This window comes from Siphateles boraxobius, unplaced genomic scaffold, assembly GCF_051911475.1.
Source record: "Siphateles boraxobius isolate OS27281-9 unplaced genomic scaffold, OSU_SipBor_1 6, whole genome shotgun sequence".
Taxonomy (NCBI): Eukaryota; Metazoa; Chordata; class Actinopteri; order Cypriniformes; family Leuciscidae; genus Siphateles; species Siphateles boraxobius.
In genome coordinates this window covers 4,170,027-4,188,793 of record NW_027509186.1, presented here as the reverse complement: position 1 = coordinate 4,188,793, position 18,767 = coordinate 4,170,027, and the positions used below count along the sequence as shown (strand labels likewise).

The 18,767-nt window shown below is 41.6% G+C and overlaps 1 protein-coding gene across 1 annotated transcript; it reads right to left on the bottom strand.

The window, feature by feature from the left end:
• Positions 1-9,877: 9,877 nt before the first annotated feature.
• Positions 9,878-17,784, bottom strand: LOC143715520 (uncharacterized). Its single transcript, XM_077207333.1, has 8 exons — positions 17,675-17,784; positions 17,273-17,389; positions 17,103-17,192; positions 14,787-14,914; positions 14,581-14,625; positions 11,652-11,988; positions 11,492-11,575; positions 9,878-11,204 (listed from the first exon to the last, which is right to left on the bottom strand). The coding sequence occupies exons 1-8, from the start codon at positions 17,733-17,735 to the stop codon at positions 11,122-11,124; spliced, it is 945 nt and encodes a 314-aa protein (XP_077063448.1). The 5' UTR covers positions 17,736-17,784; the 3' UTR covers positions 9,878-11,121.
• Between the last annotated feature and the right edge of the window lie 983 nt (positions 17,785-18,767).

The window sequence follows — 18,767 nt, the reverse complement described above, 5'->3', positions numbered from 1 at the left end:
TCACCATAATCGAGTGCAGTAAGAAAGGTTGCAGCAACCAATCACCTCCTGGTTTTCCAAGAAAAACAGGCTTTGTTTCTAAAATTAAATCCTATTTTTAATTTGAGCTTATGTACCAATTTATCAATGTGCAACTTAAAAAGAGAGCTGATCATCAATTAATATACCCAAATATTTATACAATTTGACTTGTTCAATCAGTTCGCCATGTATAGTAGAAATACTTGGAAGACTGTCAAGAGACTTCTTAGTATCACTGACGATGTGTCCAGGTTGCACCACAAGGTGTATTCAAGTACTAAGCCAGCATGGCATCGCCATTGACTTCCAGGAAAAGGCTGGATGACGACCTCGAAAGTGTGGTGACTGCTGGAGAGACAGTGGACAGTGCGGAGAGACGGCAACCGGGGCAGGGCGGGTTAGCACCCCAAACTGCAGCTCCCGAGAGGGAGCACCCAAAACACGCTACGGAAAACCCTAAGGAGAAATACCCCCAGGGGCGCCCGAGAGGGGGGGAGAATGAGCGCCCCGAACGGACTGTTTTTCTGGTAACGACTAATGCAAATGGACAATCGACTACGAGTGCAGTCTGCAAATGTGGCAAGGTCTGCAAAAACACGACTGGTCTAAAAATACACCAGACCAAGATGGGCTGCCTAAGGAAGCTTGTGACGCAACGCACAGTGCCAGTACTCAGTATAGCAACTGGTGAGACGGAGGAGGAACCAGGCCCGGATACATACCACAGTGCCCAGAGCCTCCAAGCACCACAAGCTACACCCCAAAGCAGACCATCAGAGCGGCGTCGGTTTTTGTGGCCTGCTGCCAACAAAGAGTCAGTGTGGCGACAGTTTGATGAAGATGTTGATGCAGCCCTTGAAGTAACAGCCAAGGGTGGTGTGGACCAGAGGCTCCGAACCATGAGCACGTTCATAACCAGCATCGCTTCAGAAAGGTTTGGCGCCAAGGAACAGCGCGCCACCAAGACGTCTACTGCGGCACCAATTCCGAACCGACGAGAGGTCAAGATTACCCAACACAGACAAGAGCTGAGGACACTCAGGAGACAGTACCGGAAGGCAAGCGAGGAGGAGAAGGTAGCCCTGGCAGAACTTAGGGGTGTGGTAAGGAAAAGGCTAATCACCCTTCGGCGGGTTGAGTGGCACAGGAAGAGGGGCAAGGAGAGGGCCCGTAGGCGCAGTGCCTTCATTGCAGATCCATTCGGTTTTACAAGGAAGCTGCTGGGAGAGAAACGCAGTGGTCAACTCTCATGTCCTGAGGAGGATATCAACCGCTATATCCGTAACACCTATAGCGATGGCATGAGGGAGCACGACCTTGGTCACTGTGCAGCCCTTATTTGTCCACCTGAACCTAGCACCCTCTTTAACATCAACGAACCCACCCTGAAGGAAGTCAAAGAGGTTATCAAATCGGCCAGAACATCATCAGCACCGGGCCCAAGTGGAGTTCCATACAAGGTCTTCAAACATTGCCCCAGGCTTCTGGAACGTCTTTGGAAGATTCTAAGAACCATCTGGAGAAGAGGGAAAGTACCTCAGCAGTGGAGATATGCAGGAGGCGTGTGGATTCCCAAGGAGGAGAATGCAAGTAACATCGAGCAGTTTAGGACAATCTCCCTCCTCAGTGTTGAATGCAAAATCTACTTCAAGATTGTTTCCAATCGTCTGATGGGGTTTCTCCTTAAGAACACCTACATAGACACCTCGGTGCAGAAAGGAGGAATCCCAGGGGTCCCAGGGTGTATTGAACACACAGGGGTGGTGACACAGCTGATCAGGGAGGCACGAGAGGGCAAAGGGGACTTGGCAGTGCTGTGGCTGGACCTTGCCAATGCTTATGGATCGATACCACATCGATTGGTGGAATTGGCCCTGAGCAGATAACACGTCCCAGAGAAGATTCGAAATCTCATCCTTGACTATTATATCAACTTCAGTCTTAGGGTGTCCTCTGGGACTTCAATATCGGAGTGGCATCGTCTGGAGAAGGGCATCATTACAGGCTGCACAATCTCTGTGACTCTGTTTGCACTGGCCATGAATATGCTCGTGAAGTCTGCAGAAGGGGAATGTAGAGGTCCACTGTCCAGATCTGGCACCCGACAACCCCCGATTAGAGCATTCATGGACGATCTCACGATGGCTCTCGGCAGTGGATAAGTCAGGGCTTCCTGGTAGGTTTAAGGCCTGGATCTACCAACATGGCATCCTCCCTCGTCTCCTCTGGCCACTGCTGATATACGAAGTCCCAATTACCACCGTGGAGGGCTTTGAGCGGAAGGTCAGCCTATTTCTGCGCAGGTGGCTGGGCCTGCCACGGAGCCTAAGCAGCGTTGCTTTCTTTGGCCATAACACCAAGCTACAGCTTCCCTTTAGCAGTCTGGCAGAGGAGTTCAAGGTCACCCGAGCCAGAGAAGTCCTGCTCTACCGAGACTCAGTTGACACCAAGGTCTCTTCAGCAGGGGTAGAGGTCAGAACAGGAAGGAAGTGGCGCGCCCAGGATGCAGTGGAACGGGCGGAGGCAAGGCTGCGGCATAGCACCCTGGTGGGTACGGTGGCTACTGGGCGGACCGGGCTTGGTAGCAATCCCAAGCCATGCTACAGCAAAGCCAGAGGAAAGGAGAAGCGGAGACTTATCCAGGAGGAGGTACGAGCCGAGGTTGAGGAAGCTCGCTTCAGCAGAGTGGTGGGCATGTCCAAGCAGGGGGCCTGGACAAAGTGGGAGCAAACAGCTGGCCGTAAGATCACTTGGGCAGAACTCTGGAAGGCGGAACCACACCATTTCAAGTTCTTGGTCCAGTCAGTGTATGATGTCCTTCCTAGCCCTGCCAACCTGTTCACCTGGGGCCTGGTGGACTCACCTGCTTGCCAACTCTGCCAGAAAAGGGGATCATTAGAGCATATCCTCAGCTGCTGCTCAGAAGCCTTGGGAGATGGGCGTTATCGTTGGCGCCATGATCAGATCCTGAAGGCAGTAGCAGACGCCATCAGCACTGGCATTAACATTAGCAAGCAGCATCATCCAACCAAGTCTGCAATTGCCTTTGTTCGAGCAGGAGAGAAGCCTCAGCCCCCTAGAAAGACCCAAGGGGGCGTCCTCGCAACAGCAAGAGACTGGCACCTCCTGGTGGACCTGGGGACTCAATTGAGGTTCCCAGAAACCATTGCAGTTACATCACTACGACCGGACATGGTCTTGATGTCCGCAGCAAGTAAGCAGGTGGTGTTACTGGAACTAACGGTCCCCTGGGAAGATAGAATCGAGGAAGCCCAGGAAAGAAAGAGGGCCAAGTACGCTGATCTGGTAGCGGAGTGTCGGAGGAATGGATGGAAGGCCCGCTGTGAGCCTGTTGAAGTGGGCTGTAGGGGCTTCGCAGGCCAGTCTCTACACCGGGTCCTGGGACTCTTAGGGATTTGCGGACTGCACAGGCAAAGAGCCATCAAGAACATCCTGGAAGCCGCTGAAAAGGCAGCACGGTGGCTCTGGTTAAGGAGGGGGGACGCGTGGCGGAGAGCGCTACCTGGACACAAGTCGGGGCTTGATCACCCCCGGCTGGGTCGCCCGGGTGAGGGTGTCTGATGTAAGACCCGAAACACCCTATGACCCCGGGAGTATCACTGACGATGTGTCCAGGTTGCACCACAAGGTGTATTCAAGTACTTAGATTTTGGAAAAAAAAGCATCATCTTAGTTTTCTCAACATTTAAAACTAGTTTAAGCTGATACAGTTGCACCTGAACAAGGTTGAAAGCAAATTGTAAATTAGAAAAAGCTTGGTGTAAAGTTTCAGCCTTACAATAAATAACGGTGTCATCTGCATAAAAATGAAAATGAGCTTGTGGGATGTCTTCACCCAAGTTATTAATATAAATTTGGAGTTAATAATATAAAATTTGACCCAAGACTGATCCTTGCGGTACCACTAGATACAGTCAATGTTGCTGATTTGAGATTGTCAGAATAAACACACTGAGTTCTGTCTGCCAAATAATTAGTCTACCAATCTACAGTCTGTTCAGAAAAAACAATATTATGTAGCTTTTCCAGTAAAAGGCAATGATCCACTGTATCAAATGCTTTAGATAAATCTATAAAAAGAGCTACACAAGTGTTCTTACAGTCTATTGCTTCAATAAAGTCATAAATGACCTTCATTGTTGCAGTAGTAGTGCTGTGCTGCCTTTGAAACCCAGACTTTAAGTCAGACAAAATATTGTTGGAAACCAAATAGTCCTTCAACTGATCACCAACCAGAGTTTCTAAAACTTTAGCTAAAATTGGTCATTTAGAAATCGGTCTATAATTACAATTTTTTATTTATTATTTTTACTTTGTTATCCTCCTCCTCCTCCTCGTCTGCAAAATACTGGAGAGAAATAAAAATCAAACAAAAAATGAACAACACAATTGCAACTGCAACCAAACTGAAATCCTTCAAACTTCAAGCTTTTAAAACTTCTTAAAACTTTGATACTAACAAACTATCTTTCTATCTTTCTTTGTTTCTCTCTCTCTCTCTCTTTCTTTCTTTCTAACTTATCTATCTATCATCTGACTATTTTTATCTATCTATCTAATATTTCTAATCTATCTATCTATGAATTAATTTATTAATAATATCCAAGATTTTGATTGTGTCAAGTCAAGTCACCTTTATTTACACAGTGATAACATGAAAAAATACAACAAAGTTTGTTTCTAGAAGAATATTGCATCGTCGTCCACCTTAAGCGAGACGGATCAATAATATTGTTGAATATTAAATGTCCCCAACTAAGCAAGCCAAAAGCCAAGGCAACAGTGGCAAGGAACCAAAACTCCATCAGTGACAGAATGGAGAAAAAACCTTGGGAGAACCCTGACTCAGTCGGGGGACCAGTCCTCCTCTGGCCAACGAGCAAACAGTGTCTGTTTATGATCCAGGCAGCATTACAGGTCAGAAGTCAAATTGGATCAGAACATCATATTATGCAGTGCATCTGGTTGGAAGTCGGAGTCATCACGCCGGTATGGAGACGAGATTGTTGAGGATCAGTGCCGATGGCTGTCGTGTCGATGAGGCCTTCACAGGGCTGATGAAGGATGCGTCATGGATGGGTCCAGGTGCTGGTCCACCATCTGATCTGGATACGGCCGGGATCCGGCTGACTTCAGTAACAGGGACGGGACTGGTTGACACTTCAGGACTGCGTTGTTGTCGTGTCCAGGCGAAGGTCCTTCATCAGATCTGGATCCGGCAGACTGCGGCAAACCTCGGATAAACAGAGAGACTAGTATTAGCGTAGATGCCATCCTTATGATGTAACGAGTAGATCAGGATTTATGGGGAGTGTCCCCGGTTCCGGCTGATCTAAACTATGCAGCCTAACATTGAATTATAGAAGTCTATAATGTAGTATGTGTATGGTAAGCCAAAGAGATGTGTTTTTAGTCTAGATTTGAACTGACAGACTGTGTCTGCTTCCCGGACGATGTTAGGAAGATTGTTCCAAAGTTTTGGTGCTAAATAGGAAAAGGATCTACCGCCAGCAGTCGATTTAGATATTCTAGGTATTATCAACTGGCCGGAATTTTTAGATCGCAATAGACGTGATGGACTATAATGCGTTAAGAGCTCCCTCAAGTACTGCAGAGCTAAACCATTTAGTACTTTGTAAGTAATCAGCATTTTTTTTTAATTTATACGATGTTTAATAGGGAGCCAATGCAGTGTTGACAGAACCGGGCTAATATGGTCATACTTCCTGGTTCTGGTAAGAACTCTAGCGGCTGCGTTTTGGACCAGCTGTAGTTTGTTTATTAAGTATGCAGGGCAACCACCCAGTAGAGCATTACAATAATCTAGCCTTGAGGTCATGAACGCATGAACTAATTGTTCTGCATTTTTCATTGAGAGCATATGACGCAAATTAGATATATTTTTAAGATGAAAAAATGCGGTTTTATAGAAACTAGACACGTGACTTTCAAATGAAAGATTGGTATCAAAGAGCACACCCAGGTTCCTAACCGACAACGAAGACTTGACAGAGCAGCCATCAACTGTTAGACAGTATTCTAGGTTATTACATGAGGAAGTTTTTTGTCCAATAATTAGAATCTGTTTTTTCAGAATATATCATATATATGATAAATATATATATATATATATATATATATATATATATATATATATATATAGTATCATCAGCATAACATTGAAAACTAATGCCATGCTGACGAATAATATCTCCTAAGGTTAGCATGTACAGAGTGAACAGCAACGGTCCTAGTACTGAGCCTTGTGGTACCCCATACTGAACTTTTGATCGATAAGATATCTCTTCATTTACTGCTACAAACTGATAACGGTCAGATAAGTATGATTTAAACCATGCTAGTGCAATTCCATTAATTCCAACATAATGTTTGAGTCTATTTAAAAGAATGTTGTGGTCGATAGTGTCAAATGCAGCACTAAGCAATAAAATGGAACAGTTTATTTGAAAAAAATGCCTTTTCTTGTATCTTTGACAGAAAAAGTAGATTCGAGATCGGCCTGTAATTGACTATTTTTAACAAGCGGTTTAATCATAGCCAGCTTAAAAGTTTCCGGTACGTATCCTAATGCCAAAGAAGAATTAATGATTAATGAAGAGGATCTATGACCTCTATAAGCATCTCTTTCAGTGGCTTAGTCGGTATAGGGTCTAACATTCATTTAGTCGATTTAGATGATTTAACGAGTTTAGAAAATTCTTCCTCTCCTATAGCAATGAATCATTTTTCTTCATGGAGAATACACTGCACTGCCTGAAATCTCAAATCTCAAACGGGATTTATCATTTACACTAGATATTGTTACATTAAGCACCAACACTTCAATAGAATTCTATTTGAAACTAGACTAATTTTGAAAGTATTACTATAAATTACAACAACAACTCCCCCTTTGCCTATTAGACGAGGCTCATGTTTAACAGTAATCTTGGGGGGTGAACTCATTTAAAGTAATGTAATTGTTTGGTTTTAGAACAGGTTTCTGTCAAACACAGCACATCTAGGTTATAGTCTGTGATCATATCATTAACTATGAGTGCTTTTGATGTGAGAGATCGAATATTCAGCAACCTGAGCTTTATCATTTTTTCATTTGTATTATATCTGTTTTTTATTTGTTGAACATCAATTAAATACCCTTAGATGGGTTTGGAAGTTTTTTGTATTTCCTAATTCGGGGAACAGACACAGTCTCTATGTGATGACATATAGGTGACAGAGTCTCTGTGTGATGGGGTTTATCTGACCTTGGTGACGTGAGACAGCTGGCAGGCGGTCGGTCTAGCCAGTTTGTCTGCTTCCTGACCTGAGCCCCAGATTGTCAAGTTTGAGCTCTAAGAGTATGTGCCATATTACTAGACAGAAGAGCAGCACCATCCCAGGAGGGATGAATACCATCTCTTTTCAACAGGTCAGGTCTGCCCCAAAAACTTTTCCAATTGTCTATGAATTGTATATTATTTTGTGGACACCACTTAGACAGCCAGCCATTGAGTGATGACAGTCTACTAACTATCTCATCACTCCGGCGAACAGGAAGGGGACCAGAGCAAATTACAGTGCCTGACACCGTACTTGCGAGTTCACACACCTCTTTAACATTAATTAACATTAATCTCCGACTGGCAAAGTCGAACATCATTAGTGCCAACGTGAATAATAATCTTAGAGAATTTACATTTAGCATTAGCCAGCACTTTTAAATTTGCTTTGATGTCAGGCGCTCTGGCTCCCGGCAAACATGTGACTATGGTGGCTGGTGTCTCTATTTTCACGTTCCGTGTGATAGAATCTCCAATAACTAAGGCACATTCAACAGGATTCTCAGTGGGTGTTTCACTGAGTGGGGAGAACCTGTTTGATGTTGTAACCGGAACGAAGAGCGGTGTTTTGTCCCGCGACTACAGCGCCTCACAGTCACCCAATTGCCCTGCTGCACGGGCTCTACTTCAGCCAGAACCGAACAATGTACAGTGTTCTATAAGCTAGTCACATCCAAAGCAGTATCTAAAGCCCTTGCACTCTTACAATTAACCTCAATTAAAGTTTGGATGCGTGTCTCTAGTTCTGAAATCTCCTCCGTCGGCCTGACTATCTCCCTGCATTTATCACATGTAAACCCTGTGCTGAAAGAGAAGGCCATGCTATACATGTTACATAATTTGCAAGTCACAATAAGAGGAGAAGAAGACATGACTTACCGTGTTTGTTGACTGATCACTACTTACCACAGCTTTGATGGATTTGTGAAAGGCGCAAGCTAAATAAAGAAATAAATAAACAAATAAAGATCGCACTGATGGCACGCCAACAGGCTAGCGAATTACTAGCGCGTTGTACTAGTAACGATTTAGATTAAAGCTAGCGATGTCAAGTTAATATGTGATGTTGAGTAAGATATTTTAGCAGTATAAACAAAAGGGAATGGTAGTAAATAATGATTCAAAACGGGAAGATATACGAAGCTACAGACGCCAACCAACTCAGCATAGCAGCGAGGTAGCGAGTGTCAGAGAGAGTGAGGGAGTGTGTGTGTGTGTGTGAGAGAGAGATATTGAGTGAGTGTGTGTGTGAGATTGAGTGAGTGAGTGTGTGTGTGTGATTGAGTGTGTGTGTGTGTGTGTGTGTGAGAGAGTGTGTGTGTGATTGAGTGTGTGTGTGTGTGTGTGTGTGAGAGAGTGTGTGTGTGATTGAGTGTGTGTGTGAGTGTGTGTGATTGAGTGTGTGTGTGATTGAGTGTGTGTGTGTGTGTGTGTGTGTGATTGAGTGTGTGTGTGTGTGTGTGTGTGTGTGTGTGTGTGTGTGTGTGTGTGTGTGTGAGATTGAGTGAGTGTGTGTGTGTCTATAATTCAATGTTAGGCTGCATAGTTTAGATCAGCCGGAACCGGGGACACTCCCCATAAATCCTGATCTACTCGTTACATCATAAGGATGGCGTCTACACTAATACTAGTCTCTCTGTTTATCCGAGGTTTGCCGCAGTCTGCCGGATCCAGATCTGATGAAGGACCTTCGCCTGGACACTACGACAACGCAGTCCTGAAGTGTCAACCAGTTCCTTCCCTGTTACTGAAGTCAGCCGGATCCCGGCCGTATCCAGATCAGATGGTGGACCTGCACCTGGACCCATCCATGACGCATCCTTCATCAGCCCTGTGAAGGCCTCATCGACACGACAGTCATCGGCACTGATCCTCAACAATCTCGTCTACATACCGGCGTGATGACTCCGACTTCCAACCAGATGCACTGCATAATATAATGTTCTGATCCCGGCCTTATTCAGATCAGATGCTGGACCTGCACCTGGACACGAATTACAACAATAACTTTATAATATTTGAATGATATAGTACGCCTCACTCATTTCTGGTTATGTTTACTTTCAATGTACTGTGGTCGTCTAAACTAGCGACCGCGACGCTGAAGTGTGTGAGAACAGAGGAATAACATTAGTGCGAATCACCAACATTTGCTTATTGGGATTAAATATTTTAACCATTCTGTGTCATTTTTCAATATCAATCTTTTCACTATTTACATGTTTATGCCCAAAATGCTATAACATTCCAAGTAGTTGACTGTCATTCTCCTCTACGCTGTGTGTGTTATTGATTAAATAGCCTAGCCTATTTAACATGGTTACAGGCACCTCGGTCTGCCCATTTTAAAAGACTGGATTAAACACCAGCGCACACAAGCAATTATTTTAATACTCAATTTCATTTAAAAATGTAAACCCAACAGGTATGACATGTCAGAAAGAGAAAAAAACTTCATGAGAAGACGAACATATAGGACAGCCACAGCTTAGTGGATAAATATATTTTAGCTATTTATTATTCAGGATGCACAGCAGGCTCAAGATAATTAACACAGAGATCAGAGTATTCACAGAGAACACAGAGTATTCACTGTTTTAATCAATTGGCAGCCATTAAACAGTGATAATAATCTGAATGTGTGGAGGTGTGCTGAAAGCTGTAACCGGAAACTCCCGATATGCACTAACTAGAACGCGGAAGAAGTTGTGCAAGTAGTCCATTGACGTGCTACATGTGAACGATATTATTTGTACTGTCCTGTAAAAATAATGTAGTTCATTTCAATTATTCAGCCTTTATGAGCAAGAAACTAATGCGCAAATGGCAATCTCATCGTTTTGATTTCAGCAAATTAGTTTCAGCAAATGCAGTGATTAATATTCACGAACCCGGCAGTTCATCAATCCTTAGTGCGGTTTATATTCTTATTAGTAGCAGAATTCGTAGTAGTATTATTATCATCTTATCAGTGTTATTGTTTGTTTTATTTTTAAAGAAACACTGACCGACAATGTCTTAAGCAACACCAGTCCTAATTTCAGTTAAAATGACAAATCTGCATTCTTACGTCCTCATTCATACTGTTACCAAAAGTGAGAGAGCTTGCGCAGCACTGAGACAACGGTACTTTTAAATCCATAAGTAATTAACACGCTAGTTTTCATACTGAAAGAATATTTAACATAATTTGGTACTTTAGATATTTTTAACACAAGAACATTACACATTCTTCATGCTACATTTCTCAACACTGAGAATGAATAAATAAATGCTTGTTTCTCCAGACTCGCAGTTGTCAGTCATCCACAAGTCAGAGCACTTTCATAAAGCCATAGCGATTTCAAGTTTATTTAGATTATATTGTTCCGAGTGACTATGAATGACAAAGCGTATAGAAGGGGGATCGAGCGGGATTCTGTGTCGCTGTCTCTTTTCTATCATAAGCCTTACGCATTTGTCAATCATCCTGGCTTGCTATTTGGGGAATGAGCCAGCGCTGTGATCGGCCAAACTCTTCTTCTTCTTCTGCTGTTGCTTGATTTGAGGACAGCGCGTGCAACAGGCTTTTGCGTAGTTTAGAGTGACAAATCGTACCAGCGTACTTTGAGGTCAAAATGCGAACAGGTTGGCAGGTCTGAGTCTGTCTCAAATAATATCTTTTTGATTTAAAGGCCAGAATTGATTAAACAAACAAAAAATAATCTTTTTGTTACTTATTTGGCTTCTCTCTTCTTCATTCTATGTCCAAATCTGCAAACAAGGGATGATCTACCAAGTTCTCTGCAGTCAAGTAGTATTTTGCATCAGGCACATGTTCTGTGGAAGAGTAAGTGAAGAGGGCGGATTAATCACATTTTGCCTTTCTGTAGTAGGCGTGTACACGTAAGGTGAATGTTACCATGACATACAAAGCATGTGTTGCTGTTACTATGACATGAACATTTAATCACTGCTAACAATCATTATCAGTCCCCTGTGTTTTACACTTTGCTCATTTGTCATCAAGGTTTGACACTTATCATTTTACTGTCACTTTATGTTTCAGAACTTTATATGTTTTCCAAGCAATGTTAGTTCCACTTTGTTCTTGTTATCGATCTTACCTAATAATGGGTCTTTGTTGTGTTTTTCCATGAAGAATAGAGCGATGTATTCACAGCGCAAATCCTCATCCGTTTCTTCAATTCCTGCAAGCAATAGATTTCCAGTGTTTAGTAAAACATCACCAGTCATCAGTGATCTGTGTTCAAAAAGCCAACTCACTACTGAATTCTTTTTCGGCAAGGTGTGCATATTTTATATGCAGGGTTTTTGGGTTGATCAGTATCAATCTCTTGAGTAATGGGTAAGAAAGATCATTATCCGTCCAGTGACGGATTGCAACATGGATTTGGCTCATGATGCGGTTCGCTGTCTCGTCAGTCAGGCTCCCTCCGTTTCCTCTGATGAACTCCCTCAAGGTCACATAGGCAGGAAGATGTTCCATTACCAGGGCGGTTTGGTCTTCCAAGATGAAACGCTCATATAGACGTACGGAATGGTCGCAAGTTGGACGCTTTTGCATTTTCAGCAATGAAGTGCCCTCTTCGACAAACTTAGGCTAAAGAAAAGAGATTGATAAAACATTGGCTAAATTCAAATTTCCTAATTAAAGAGTGAGGGAAATGAAAGATGAAAGCATTAGCCATGTTTCCATCACCCTGTTTTTACGCACATTTTAAAGTCTCGCATCAGAAACGTGATGGAAACGGCAAATGAGAAAAAAATCCCTTACGTCGCTAAAAAGTTCACACACTCACTTGAGGTGGTTTTTGACTTGTGCGAAAAAGGAATAATGCGAATATTGGGAGATGGAAACGCATTTGCCAAATTAATTTGATTTATATTGAACTATTCAAAATAAAACCATTGTAAGCACATCACAGTATCATTCGAATCAATGTCTCAGTGTGACTGGTACAAATGTCTCATTTCCAAATAAATAAAACAAAAGGTAATATGGTTTTTAAGAGTTTAGAGATAACTGGCACACAAAGGAAGATGATCCAACCCCCAAAAGGTGTCAACTCTGAATGCAAATTACCATTGTTTCCATGTGAAAGAGGTTCTGGCTATTTAATGGGCCGCAGCGAGGGATTCTGGGCCTTTCTGTACTTCAGATCAGGCCGTGAGGCTGAGAGTGTCCGAGACTCTCAGACTCATGTATTTTTTAAAATGTTGGGCAGGGCTGGACTGGTAATCTGTCATACCGGGCAAATGCCCGGTGGGCCGACGTGCTTTTTGGGCCGATACATCTCATAATTTTTTTTTTTTTTTTTTACGGCCCATAAAACTCGTACATCGGCAGCCCATTCGTTTTGTTTTGTTTAATTGACGGCGCTGGGTTAGTGCCGATGTAATGCATTGGTCAAAAAAAAAAAATCATATTTTTTTCCAATGACAGACCGGCCCATGAAACACGTAGATCCGCGGCCCATTGGTTGTTTTCTTGATTGACACTGGGCTGGCCCAATCACATCTTGAAACACCTCCCCCTTTGTGCTTTGAGTGAGCGTGCAGTGTCAAGTGTACTGTGTATCTATAGTCTGAGAGATGGAGAAGAAACGCAAGGAATGTGCAGAGAAATAGCGTGAAAAATAGATATAGGCCCTTCAAGCAGACGCTGTAAAATGTGTCAAAGTATTGTTGACGATTACAGCAATTTACTAGAAGTTTAATGAGTCGCGTTTGTATCCATGTTTTCCGCCAAAATAAAAGCTTGATGCAGTTTCCGTCAAAATAAAAGATCATGTGCTTATCTCTTTCAAGTTTATAAATTAGTACAAAACTAATAATGAAAGTTTTCTTTATTTTTCAGTGCATTTGTTTTACAATATATGGCTATTAGGCTACCGTCTTGAGATTAATTATAACTATTATTATGTAGTAGTGTAATAGTTTTATACTAAAAGAGGTTTTTTTTCTGTGTTTAATTTGCACACTAAAAATGGGTTGGAGCTTTTAATTTTTAACTCTCAAAGTGCACCAGATTGATGAATTTAACATTAAAATGCACACAATTTTCTTAGGGGGGCATGCCCCCAAACCCCCCTAGAGTGACAGAGGTACACCCACCACAGTTTTACCAAAGATCCTGTGGGAAACACTGGTATTGCTATGCCAGTGCAGCTTATAGCTTGTTTTTTGATGCATCACTGCGGAGTATAGTTCAATTGTATTAATAAATTACAATTTCTTACTTATTTAACCTGTTAACTCTCACTCGTTCCTACTCACTCATTACATGCCATTAGTGGTTTTAATGAATAGGAGTTGAACATATTCAAGGGCGTGCAAAGATGGGTGGTGTTTATGATCATATGTAGTGGGCCAGTCTGGGCAAAAATGCCAGGGCAGATTTTCTGTCCCAGTCCAGCCCTGATGTTGGGTTTGCATCTCTTCTCTTTATTCCAGAGCATTTGATGTTTGGTATCGATTATCTTTGGATTGATTATGTAATTGGCATGATACATTTACCTGACATAATAAATTGTTACATTTGATTATTCTAACTGACTTTGATACTATTTTCATTAGAGTTAAAAGGAATAGTCAAACATTTGCTCACATAATGATGCTCATTCGAAAAAGATTTGCTTCACGTTTGGATGGAAACCCAGCTAATGAAAAAAAACTCTATAACCGATGCTTCTAGGCTTTGGTTGTGTAATTCAGTTATATATCATACTATCTATATTACCGAATTTAACAAACCAATTCTTACTAGAGAATTTCATGAAGAATAAAGTCTTAGAATTAGTCTTAGATTTTTCTAAACTGTCTCTGTTAATAATGTATTGTACCAAGTGTCCATTTCATTATAATATTCAGATTTATCATAAATAATTGAACATGCACATGTATTTTAAGTTCTGTTAAAGAGGGGTGGAGGTGGGGTCACATTTGAGCATTTAAAAATTGACTTGAAAGAAACGCAATAGTCACTTTCTGAAGTAACTAGTTACTTTTATAATGTGTAACTGAGTAACTAATTTAGTTACTTTTTGGAAGAAGTAACTAGTAACTGTAACTAATTACTTTTTAAAAGTAACTTGCCCAACACTGGTTATATATCATACTATCTATCTTATCGAATTTAACAAACCAATTCTTACTGGAGAATTTCATGAAGAATAAAGTCTTGTCAACTTACCGATGTTTCCCAAAGTCTGCACCTCTCAACAAATTTGATGGCAACCTAAAAAATAAAGACAATTTTTTGCACATGATCATCTACAGTCTACATTTTTTAAACACTTTTTGAACAAAACTGTCAAAACTGATGTTTATGGCAAGACTCAAAGTTCACAGAAGGAAACAAGAGACAAAACTTTTGTTTTTGGAGAAAGAGCAACATACTTTCTGGCCGTCCGATCTTCTAATTCCTTCATGGACACGATCATCATATCCCACGTTCTTTCCCACTTTATAAAGACACCGAAAGTATTTATGTTGCAGTGTCGGTTGACGAGGAAATCTTAAGGTCACTGAAAAACACACAGCAACAACGTGTTAACATACAGCATGAGACTGAACACACCAGTGCAGATCAGGAGCCAGTATGAGTGGAGATTACAAACAAAACCAGAACAACAGATTGAAATGGACATGAATCCAGTGGTACGTGATACCTCTACTGTAAGTAAAAGTAGCATATATGTTCTCATGAATGTAAGCGTAGCAGCAGCGGCTTGTTGCTATATTGGATTGTCTCTAGAACTAGGTGTGCAGGAATCTCAGTTTACTCTAGACTACAGCACTGCATGATGACTGGAGACTCACGGTCTGTGGGCTCGGCTGGCCTCGGCTCCTGTCCGGGAGTTTGTGGACGCTCCTGCGAAGGCTCAGGCACACAAGGACACACTTTCCCTATAAAGGACTGGAAGCCGCGCTTTACAGCAGCCAAACGAGGACGGCCTTCCCTCCCTTCAGTGTGTTTTTCGGAAAGCAAAGAATATTGATTAGAAACTTTTATTAGCACAGATTACAGCTGAATGATTAATGTAAAACTGTCCAGATGTTCATGTGAATAATTAGCAGGTTTAGCACTGAGGGTCATGTTAGAAAGATAACTTAGTCCAGTATCCAGGCGCTGTTTGACAGGCTTTTAGTGCCTGTGAGCGTCGGGTGTATGTGAATGAGATGTTTAGCCGGCAAGGCTTTCAATCACATGCAAATAATGAACTTTAGTGAATGGCAGTGTCCCGTGAGTGTAACTCTACCTCTGCCTTAACATGTGACGTGAATGTAACAGAACTGCCACTGATAGAATGAGCGCAGTAACGCGATACTACGACATTTCTTCAGAAGCAGATCGTGGAGACTCGTCCACGAGCAAATACTGTGATATCGCACACCCCCATGTGTCCCGCTGTTATTTCTGCATACAGTTGGTACTCAACCAGAAAATAGTTTTGCCGCCGCCGTTTCCCCGCGGTGGCAAATTGGGATGTGTATTTGCTGCCCTTTACCACTAATTGGTGCTGTAATCACAGACTTTGAAAAGTGTAAGTTTATTCTCTCTATGGCGTAATCTGCCGCGGCTCATTGAGGGCTGAGGACGCAGATAAATTCAAGTTAAACACTTGAGTATACTATAATAGCCTACTTGTCTTTTACTTCGTGTTATTTTAATTTGTTAGTAGATTTAATAACTGACATAACAGTGAAATAACTTAAAATAAATAATTGTAAAATTAAAACATTGTCAGGACTTGCTAACTGATGTTAGTCGGCAGAATTTGTGTTTTAGGATTAATTAAGAATTAAATAAGGCTTACAGTAGGTTGTTATTATTAGCATACTTTTCTTTAATAAATAATTAAAACATTTCAACATAAACATTAAAGATTATTAGAATCAAGCGTTTTGTTTAATTAATAATGGCACATTACAACATCAGTGTGCTAGATTCCAGCAGCACCTCTGTTGTGCTGCACAGACGACTAAACCCGAAGGTCTGTTGAAGATTATCAGCCCATCGCACCAGAAAATCAAGACCAGGCTGAATTATTGTTTTGTGAATCATTCACGAAATTGAGACGATTGCCAGTGCTTTCCGGCCATAACAAAAGATTTGTGACATTTTAAATTTGTATTGACAAAGAAATTGCAGCTTTGTTATGTAAGCTACAATTAAAACGGTACAAAATGAAAACAGTAGCCTACAAAGCAACATAAATTAAGAACGGGCGTTTTTCTGTGCCTCTCTCTCTCTCTTTCAGACGCGCTCCTGGATCTCTTTTAGCTTATTTTGTCACTCTCACTCTCTCGATATTAAATGTTTCAGGCTAGTAACACAGGCTTCAGCTGATAATACTCGCACTCGCTTAGTTGGCATAAACGCGTTTAGTCAACAGTTCATGTTTAGATAAGGCCAGAATGCTGACAATCATACACACTGCTCACACACTCTAAAACCCTACAAAACCAGTTGAAACAACTGGATTAAACCCTTCCATTTTTTTCAATGAAAAACCTATTTGGACACATCGAGAGATTTATCTGAAAGGAATCTTTCCTTTGCCTGTTCTGCTGAATCAGAGTGGTAATAGTTAATGGTTTAGTTTTGCTGCGGTGACTTTGCCGCGGGGAGCTACCGCAGCGCTAATAGGCATTCTGGTTGACTACCTACTGTACATGTGAGTTTTGATTTGTATTAATGTCCTCAGTTACCTGTCGGGTCGTTCTGCGCAGGCACATCTGTTGGGCTTCTGCTCGATGGTTGAGCACTGCTGCTATCCATTCCCTCAAACTGCATGTTGCCTAAGGAAAAATTAAAACCAGCATCAGAAACATCAGGCCGAAGCGGACATGAATCAGAGTGGTAATAACTCGAGACTCACCGTCTGACTCGAGTGCATCAGTGCCTGGTGTTTTTTTAAACCAGTCATGATCTAAAATGTTCTGTAAGGTGATCTCTGACTCTCTGTCACGAAGTTTCCGAAGTAGATCCTGGCATTCTGTAAACGTTTTCAGAAGAGAGCTGATTAGTCCTGTTTGATTTTGAGATATGTCGTTTGTGTAAGTACGGTAATGTTAATATCAAATACACTGCATTTGTTGCTGTTACTATGGCATTCTCTGGATGCCCATGAACATTTATTCATTGCTAAACTTCACTGTCAGTCCGCTGTGTTTTACACTTTGCTTATTTGTCATCAAGGTAACTTTACTGTCACTTGTGTAAGAGCTTGACATGTTTTCAAGCAATGCTATTTCCATTTCGTTCTTGTTTTTGGTCTCACCTTTGGACAAGCGTGTATTTTTCCAACCAAACCAGAGTTTCAAAGAGTTTGCTTCGACCATCCCCTTCAGCACTCTGTATAAGCCTTCATTGGTTGCAAATAAAGCGTGAAATCTCCTCACTAATGCTGATTTCGATTTAGCTGTTTCTGTAAGCAATACGTTTTCAGTGTTAAAAAAAAACTTTAAAACGCCCTTATTTCCATATCCTGTGCATAATAAATCAGTGATTTGTGCTGGAAAAGCAAACTCACGTGTTTCGAAGATGGTCAGTGCTCTGTAAAAGCCGGTTAACTTGATCTGCATGGTGTCAGGGTCGATGAGTACTTTACTCAGGCTCATGTCTTTATAATAAACACCCCGTTCACTGCAGAGCCGAAACGCAGCGATGAGTTTCTGCATGATGTCTTTCGCTACCGCTTCAGTCAGACGACCTTCGTTTTCTTTGATGAAATCACACAAGGTCATGCTGGTACCTGGATGCTCCATAACTAAGATGTTGTGATCTTCCATGTCAAACCAGTCGTATAACTTCACGACATGGTTGCTGTGTCTCATTATCCGCATTATAGCTGCCTCTCGACACAAAGGTTCGGAATGGCCAATCTAAAAGAAGAGATTGACGAAAGGTTCGTTGACTTCTAACCTCAAACCTCCTCACTAAAGAGTGAGTGACATTCAAGAAGAAAACAACCAACTGTACATGTACAATACAACTGATGCTTCAAGGCTTTGATTGTCTATTTCAGTTTTATCCTATGCTGTCTACATGCAGACTTATCAATTACCGAATAATAATTTAATAAATAATTCTTAATAGTAATTTTCATGAAGAATAAAATCGTGTCAACTTACGTGGAAATCAAACAGGCGCTTCTTAACAAATTTGATGATCACCTAAGAAATAAAGAAAATATTTGCAAGCGTAAGTGAACTGATACATTTTAGTTGTTTAGATGACAATCTACAATCTTTTTTAAAACATGTTTTGATCAAAACTGTAAACACTGATGTTTATGTCAGGACTCAAAAGACAGAAGGAAACAAGAGGCAGAAAGTTTGGTGTATCGAGGAAGAGCAACATACTTGTTTGTC

Bases quoted from the DNA above. Each gene is read 5' to 3' on its own strand.
- LOC143715520 (XM_077207333.1), bottom strand. From the start codon at position 17,735: ATGGTCGAAGCAAACTCTTTGAAACTCTGGTTTGGTTGGAAAAATACA. The intron at 17,390-17,674 runs GTGAGACCAAAA...AAACGTTTACAG, and splicing joins AAATACACGCTTGTCCAAAG to AATGCCAGGATCTACTTCGG. The intron at 17,193-17,272 runs GTGAGTCTCGAG...ATTTTTCCTTAG, and splicing joins TGATGCACTCGAGTCAGACG to GCAACATGCAGTTTGAGGGA.